The 8,804-nt window shown below is 30.7% G+C and overlaps 1 protein-coding gene across 1 annotated transcript; it reads right to left on the bottom strand.

Moving 5' to 3' along the window:
- Window positions 1-606: 606 nt before the first annotated feature.
- Window positions 607-3,640, bottom strand: LOC103490432 (L-type lectin-domain containing receptor kinase IV.1-like). Its single transcript, XM_008449927.3, has 2 exons — window positions 1,829-3,640; window positions 607-1,263 (listed from the first exon to the last, which is right to left on the bottom strand). The coding sequence occupies exons 1-2, from the start codon at window positions 3,358-3,360 to the stop codon at window positions 756-758; spliced, it is 2,040 nt and encodes a 679-aa protein (XP_008448149.2). The 5' UTR covers window positions 3,361-3,640; the 3' UTR covers window positions 607-755.
- Between the last annotated feature and the right edge of the window lie 5,164 nt (window positions 3,641-8,804).

The following is an 8,804-nucleotide window of genomic DNA, read 5'->3' on the forward strand; positions in this document are numbered from 1 at the left end:
AAAATATCTATTTTTTTTAGAATCAAAATGAAAAATGTATGACAAAAATAATTTTGTTGTATGGAAATTAGAATATCTAATTTTTTTAGAATATCAATCAAAATATGTATGACAAGAATATCTAATTTTATTTTAGAATCAAAATGAAGATAATTATGGTAACAAATTATTTTATTAATATCAGTAAATTGCAAATATTTGTTTAATATATTTTTTTAATAACATATTTTGTTAACATATATCTTCTTAAAAAAATTGGATATTGAAATTTAAAATTTGAGAAGATCCTTGTTAAGGAAATGTATTTTTGAAAATTAGAATTTGGAATCTAGAAAGATTAATAAAAGATATTTTTAAAAATTAAAATTTAGAGATTTGAATATTTAATACTTCTACCTTCGATAATTTTCCTTACCTATTTTTTATCTTAGTTTTTAAAAAAACACATTATTAAAAAAAAAATCAAATTCGGATAAAAAAAAGTTGAGCTACACGAAAACTTTGTAATTTGATTAAAAAATTCCCATAATTTTTAAATTGCAATAATACCCTCGAGATTTTAAAATATTTCCAAAACTTCTCTAAATGTAAACTGAGGCCTACAACTATGTCAACATATGGAACTTATTTTCAACAATTTAAAACAAAATCTTGAAATTGTTTAATATTTTCTTAAAAAATCATAGGTAAGAATTAAGATTCAATTAATAATTAATTATTCACAAAATTAGAGGTCGTCGTCATCATCTTCAAAATCAGCGGCCTTCGGACAGAATAGACTCCGCAACCGAAGAAGAACTCGTCACATTCCTTTCCGTAGATAACGGATAAGACACCGTAAAATCATCCAACCCATCGCCCTCGCCATCGCGAGGCCTCAAATTGAAAAACCCACTTCCGGAAAGGCGCCATCGGAGGGAGGCAAGGTCCGGCAGCGGCGCATCGGCCTGCAAATACTGCAGAACCTGGTACATGGTGGGACGAACGGCAGGGGAGGAGTGGGAACAGAGCAACCCGAGTTTGAGAACCAATTCGAGCTGTGAAGGTTCGAAATTGCCACCCAATTTGGGATCGACAGTCCGGAGAATGTTGCCGTTGGACCAAGAAGATAGAACCCAATCCATTAAAATGAAATCGTCGGAGTCTTCTTGAGGATGAATAGGCCTTCTTCCGCAGGCTACTTCAAGAAGAAAAGCCCCGAATGCGTAAACGTCTGTTCTTGTTGTGGCCCTCCCTGTTCTTATGTGCTCTGGCGCTAGATACCTGCGTTCCACAATCATCTCTCATTAACGGAAGGTTCAACATTTAGAAAAGTAATAAGCCAAACCACAATGGTGTAAATGATTGAGACGTCCAAAAATGATTTCAAAAGTTTGACAACAAAAATATTTACTTCTTTAAATGTCAAACTCCAAATCTTTTACCTTTTAAATATTCAAATATGAAATGAAGAAAATTTGAAAGTTTTATATCATTATTCATTTCATAATAAATTTACTTTGCAACTTTTCCTACAAGTTTCATAAAAAAAAAAAAACAGGACAAATTACAAAGTAATGAAACTTAAAAACTAAGTAAATACTCTCAAAACAATAGAAATCCGACAAATCAAACTAAAAATGAATTTTAGCATAGGATTGAAAAATGTACCATTTAAAACCAATACACTAGGTAAAAATTAAATTTAGAACTTAAAATTATTACATGTTGAAGTCCGATGACAAAATTTTATATTTTCTAAATTAATTTAATTGATACCTAAATGTCAATTTAAATGTCAACCTTGTAATAAAAAAGAAGAAAGTAAAATGGGAATTGAAGAACAAACCCAAGAGTTCCAACGACATGAGTGGTTCGAGGATCAGCACCACGATCATACATTTTAGCCAAACCAAAATCCCCCAATCTTCCATTGAACTCATCATCAAGCAACACATTACTCGCTTTCACATCTCTATGAATCACCACTTTCTCACACTGTTCATGAAGATAAAACAATCCCGACGCCACTCCTTTTATTATCTCAAACCTCTGTTCCCAATTTATCGTTATCTCCGGCCACTCATGTAAATACGCATCCAAGCTTCCATTTCTCATATAATCATACACCAAAAACAGCTCACCTTTCCTCCGGCAATACCCCAACAGCGCCACCAGGTTCCGGTGCCGGAGTCTCCCTACACTCACTATCTCCGCCACGAATTCCTTCATTCCCTGTCTTGATTCGTGAGAGATTCTCTTCACTGCTACTTCGATTTTCGAATTTGGTAATACCCCTTTGTATACTCTACCGAATCCACCGAATCCCAGAAATTCTTTTTCTCTGAATCCCTTTGTTGCTCTGTATAAATCCTTGTATTTGAATCTTTGTGGTCCGTATTCCAGCTCCCAATCCTCTAGAATCTCAGCGAATTTCCGTCTCCGGTATATGAAATAAATCACCCCCAAAACTGTCATTAAAGCTAATGAAACGCAAATCAACGGTAAACCGATTGTTAAGAATTTGGATCGCCTCTGTTTTTTTCTTGGACGTGGTGGAAGCTTGGGGAGTTGAGACAGAGTAATCCTCTGTGCTTCGCCATCGACGTTGAAACTCCAAGCTAAAACGTAATGCGACGTCGTAATGGACCCTGTTGAGGATGAGAATCCGATGTACATGATGTCGTTGATGACGGACGATAAGTCTCGCCGGTAAGATAAGAGAGGGATTTTGGGTTTATCCCTGATTTCAATTGGAGCCAAGGTAACGTTAATTTGCTTTTCGAGTCCATCGTATTCGACCCAAACTTGCATCCGTTCGCCACTGATTAACGTCAAATTTCTAAATTCGCCCCCGACCCAATACCCTGCTCGCTCCGCTTGTTCTGACATTAGTCCGTTTATATTGATTCCGATGTGGTTCTTGTTGATGTCTTTAAGATCGAGATTCTGAATCGTGTCGAGTTCAACGGCAAAGATGTGATTCGTTTCTTTCCCGTTGTTGGACTCGTTGAATAGACCGAGGCTTTCGCTTGGCCGAGCTCCGGGGAGACCTCTAGTCGGAGAAACGACGAAGGCGATTCCATGGCCGCCGAGATCGTCATATTCTGATATTATAGCAAAGACGAAAGTTGCAGAGAAGGAGGAAAGTGAGGAATTGTTTGATGAGGTTTTGAAGGAGATGGGATTGGGGTAAAAGGCGTGGCCGATTTGTTGGTCGTAGTCGTTGGTGAGTCTCAAAAGACGATCGGAGGTTACTTCGGCGACGCCATCGAGGATGAGATCACGGGGATTGAAGCCATTAAAGATGAAGCTTTGATCTGCAGAAGCTGGAGAAATGGAAATCAAAAGAATTAAGGTGAGGAAGACGGTGGCTTCCATTGTAATGGAGTTTGTTTCTCTGTGGTTTGTGCATTATTTGCATTGTCGGTAGATTTTCAAGCTCAGGCAACGACGTGAGTGAACGGGAACTTTCTAATTTCAAGTCAACGAATTTGACTTGGTATTAATCGTAGCCGTTCGATGATTCAGCTTCAACGGTCTAGATTCAAGCCATGGCTGCCTCTACGGCCCATTTTGGATCTTATGGCTAAATATTTGAAATTAAAATTTGTAATATTTTCAAACATGCAAAATAATTAAGATATTGCGGTTAGACTTTGGTTAATCGAACAAGCAGTAAAATACTTTTATAATTTTTAAATTTGTGCTTGAATATTATTAAGTCTTTTTATCATTGGTAACGAAATACACGACCGTGGTGTGATCTAAATTCCTATTATTTCTGTGTTATTTGTTCATTTATGAGGTAAAAAAGTTAGATATTATATAGAGAATGTTAAAAAATCCATATTAAATGAGTTTAAAATTTTCTACATAATAATATTTGGGTTTTACCGAGTAAAATCCAATATATAAGACATAAAATGGGGTTTGATTAAGTAAACAAAACAAGTTCAATTCCCATGGAATAATTTATTGCATATTATATCGTATATCGTTGGATTAGAATTCCACCAAATAACAAAACACAAAAATGTAAAAAATTAAAAAAAAAAAAAAAAAGATAAAAAATAAGTATAAAAAATTGAATTGTCCCAAAAGTAAACTTTTTAAGGTTAGAAATACAACTTTAGTTTCTTTGTCAAGTGTGTCTAATTTTAGTTCTATTTTCAAATATTTCATTTAATCTAATACCTTCTACAAATCTAGTAATGAAAAAAGAAAAATCAACGCTAAATTAAAAATCAAAAATAAAATTTATTGAGCTAATTCTAATAACCTATCTATTTATAGTATTTTATTTTAATTTATATCTAAAGTCAAGTACACAAATTCTGTACTAGAAGGTAGCGTTGGCCACGCAAGAAAAGTACATAAAACATATATGCCCAATGACTTCTCGTGTCACAATATTAAATTCTAACATTTTTTTTTCTTTATAAATAGCAATATTAAATTCTAATATTAATATATGCATGTTGAACATAAATGAATATAGATATATTATAAACTTTATAAAGTTCTCTTACATGAAGTGGGTCTACACGTGTCTACATCAAATAATGCATAGTAGCTAATTAAAGTAATACTTCAATTTATTTATATATATCCCTCGACTAAAAATTGGAGATTTATTTTCATTATTAATACACATACTTCTAAATGAAAATGTCGTATTCTTTAAATTTTAATCATATATATACTTATATTAATGTGACTATTTGAACTATTCCACTATTGTAAAACACTTGCTTAGGTGAGATTAATTATAGGATGTTTAATGGTATGGGGAAAAATTTTAAAATAAGAAAAGAAAATGGAAGGATATACTATAAAAATTAGAATGATGAAGAAAAATGCAAATGGATTACTTTATGTAATAGATTGATTGGATTGCTTATTATTGTTATTATTTGATTTGCTATTCTAGAAAGTGAGACTTAATTATAATATGGGGGAAAAATTGAAGCTTGAAAAATTCAATATATATGGAAAATTGTTCTCATTAATTAAAAATGGTCCTAACTTAAAATGTGCGTGTACATATGGTCAATCATATCTAACTTATAGATGTTCAATCATATCTAAATTACAAACAATAATATAGTCTACAAAAAAACTTACAAAAATATAAAATGAATAATTCAAATGTGGTACCAATAATTTTTGGGACATTGAAGTGAAGAAATTTGAATTTTTTCTACCTATCTTTTTCAATAGCGACACGTACTTTTTTGAATCAACCAAATTGACTTAGATTGGTTTGTTATAATGCGACATTAACTGTTCCAAATAATTTTAAGTTTGTAAAATTAGTTTATATATATATATACATACATACATGCAGATTTCTCTTACTTATCAAAGTCAATTCTCTTAAATTTATCAAAGTATAAATTATATTGTAAATAAAACAGTGAAACTGTAAAATCTAATTTCATTATTATTAATTGCAAATCTACTTTGATATAAAACACTCCATAAAACTCAAGGCTACTCTATGTTGTATTTTGTTTTATTGTCATTATATATATTATAATTAAAAGATGTACATCTTCTAAATTTTTAATTCTAAAATGGAAGATTTTACTATATTTTGTATATATTTTTATTCATTTGGTTGAAAATACATCTACTTATGAATTAACTACTATTATAAGAGGACAATTTGTGATTTATGATTTATAATGAATTTGATAAAGAGAAATATCAAGTTCCTTTTAAATCAACAAATGTAATTGGTGAAAACGAGCTTGATTAACACAACTTTCTTTCTTAGAGAGAAGAGATTTGAATCTCTCAACCATCCATAGTTGAACTAAAAAATAATAATAAATGGAACGAAAATTTTGAAATCCAAGTATATATCTAATATTGAAGAAAATTTTTCACATCTAATCACTATTTGATTATATATGTGTGTGGAATTTAGTTAGTTTAGAGTTTAGTATTTATTTAGAAAAGATGATATATATATGTGTGTGTAAACATTCATATGTGACAAAATCATAAATTTTAGAAGAATAATTAAGCTTAAAAGTGGCACACAGTTTGAAAATGGAACAAGTTGACTAAATATGTCTCATTTAATCAACGAAATTCCAAATTTCAAATACACCATTTTTCAAAAAGATTGACAAATAAAAGGATTAACTTTCTATTTATTTTAATCTTTCAACTCTCTATACTTTAATTAGATTAGACATAAACATGAGAAAAAAAAAATGCTACAGCATTTCTTCACATATAGTTGGATTATCTCTTACCTAAAAAAAACTTTTATTAATGAAAGTTTGACTCAACTCTAAAAAGTAGTTGAAAATAATTGAAAACAAATGATAAACTTAAATGTGCACAATTCGAAATTTTGAAAATGAGAAATTAAATAACGCTTTAATGAATAAATAAATTATTATTTTGTAAAGTTTAACCTATAATTATTAAATTTGTTTTTCTTTTCTATTTTAGTTTGAGAACTTTCCTTTTACAAAAATAGTTCACATGTGAGAATTTGAAACCAAATATATATATATATTATTTTTTAATAATAAAATTATTATTAATGTATCTTATGTTTTAAATGAATCGGTCAAAATAACATGTTGTCAAAGTAATGTCTGTTATCTAGATTAGTTTAATTCTAAAATATGAAATGTGCATATTCATTGATTTATGCGAATAATTATTAGTTAAAAAGAAAATAATTATTTGACCAAATTATGAGTATGTGTGTGGTAATGACTAGGTGATAGTTATAAAGATTGATCATCTGAGAAATGGTCGGTCCTGGAAAAAACAGTGAGATAATCTATTAGGACTCCAGTTAATACTAAAGCAAATAACAGTTGTAATAGCTAGAGAGGCAGCAGAGAAGAATAACACATGAAACTTTGTTAACCCAGTTCGACTAATATTGCCTATGTCTGGGGAGCTGAGTACAGCCATGATGAGTAATCTTTATTAATATTCACTTGAGTTAATATATAACGATACAACATATGGTACTCTGCTCAATAATATAACTTTATAACATGCGTCTTGACATCAGACTCCAGGCTCCCCCTGAGTTACTAATCTTCACGATGTCTGGCTTCAGGCTCCCCCTGAATACATGAGTGAATATCTTTGGCGACGTCTTTAGATCCCTCTAAAGGTCCTCGTGATCATACCAATCACTTGTTTTGTCTGTTACTCATCATTAATAGTTACTACGATCAACATGACGATCTTATTGACATAAGATCATCATACCTTTTTAACTTCGTCGCTTCTCAAACGACCTTGATGCAAAACGACCATCTTCAATCTATATTTTTCGCTTTTCCGTCACCCCCAATCTCCACTGTGTAACCTCACATATATAATATATGTATAGATCTTCTTATCTTAACAAGATTCCTAGAATAGTGGGAAATCATTTTATCTCTTAAATATCTCATCTTTTAATTCATTAACCAAAGATAATTAGTCAAAGATATTCCATAAAATCTTTTAGACAAAAACTACAACAGGTCCAAAGAAAAACTAATTTTTTAACACATATGTATATGTATATGTACATCTACATGTAAATGTATATGTACATGTACATGTATGTATGTATGTATGTATGTATGTATGTATGTATATGCGCGTGTGTGAAAGAAAGACCTATCATAATAATTACATATCTAATTTCTTTTCTTACAAAAGATTCCCAACATATTTAATTAGGATTTATCATAAACCCGACTAATAAGACATATTTAATAAACTAAGAAATGTCAAAACATTTATATCTGTTAAATTAAAAATAAATAAATTTAAACTTAGAATTAGAATCGTAGGTTGTGAAATAAAACACGTGCATGTTTGATTATACACTAGTATTCTTCTCTGTTAATTAACCAAGATTAGTTTTTTCTTTTTTATTTATATTTATAGTACTAGTTAATTTTATCAAGTATAATTTCATTAACTCATATAAATGAAGTGTCTTTGATTAAACCATTTCCCAAATAGTTTAATACAACATCCATGTATATTTAATTTGTGAGAAAAGGGGTACGATAAATTGACATAATCAACTTAAGTTGTTTTACAATACATACTTTATACCTAATTGATCAATATATTTTCACACATATTATATATATATATTGCAAAAGTGTTGTAATAAGTAATATGATATAACGAAAGATTCAATCGTAGTTACTCAAAAGAAAGTAGAAGACATTCCAAAAGAAAAAGAAGAAAGTAGAAGACAGGTTGACTATCACAACCGTGGTTCTCTCCAACTATGCAGCACCACAATTTACATTTTAATCATGGTCAACTTAAGAGAAACTCAAATTCCAATCTACTTTTTGCCCAACTCTTTGAAGCTTCATCAGACCTTAGATCCAACTCAATTTTTGTGGAACTAAACTTTATTTAACCATACATATCGTCGTACATATATATTCGATCATACAAAACTAGAGTCAACTTGTGCCTCTTCTCTAAGCCAAGTCCTAAGGTTTGACCTTGCGCTTATATATGACTAAGGTCATGGTCACAAAGAAACGTCATGTCTCTCTTTTATCATTTTGGTTCCCAATAACACGATCTTCCATTCTTACACATCGCTTCGAAACTACTTCACCTAGATGAGTTTAGACCCTTCATTGGCCGAAAAAGTCTTACAACACTCTATTGAGACTAATTACTAGAAGATTATTCAAACACTTATTAGAGCTTTTCGGGGCATAATAACATTTATCGGGCTCTATTTGCCTACTTTGGTGCCAAGCTATCGAGTTTTTTTTTTACCTAATGCAAAACTACCAGGCTTTTACAATGCT

This window comes from Cucumis melo, chromosome 8 (assembly GCF_025177605.1).
Source record: "Cucumis melo cultivar AY chromosome 8, USDA_Cmelo_AY_1.0, whole genome shotgun sequence".
NCBI classification, from domain to species: Eukaryota; Viridiplantae; Streptophyta; class Magnoliopsida; order Cucurbitales; family Cucurbitaceae; genus Cucumis; species Cucumis melo.

What these genes read in the sequence shown, in the direction of transcription:
- LOC103490432 (XM_008449927.3), bottom strand. Translation starts at nt 3,360, where the DNA reads ATGGAAGCCACCGTCTTCCTCACCTTAATTCTTTTGATTTCCATTTCT. An exon ending in CATGTCGTTGGAACTCTTGG is followed by an intron (nt 1,264 to 1,828) that starts GTTTGTTCTTCA and finishes TGTGGAACGCAG; the next exon opens with GTATCTAGCGCCAGAGCACA.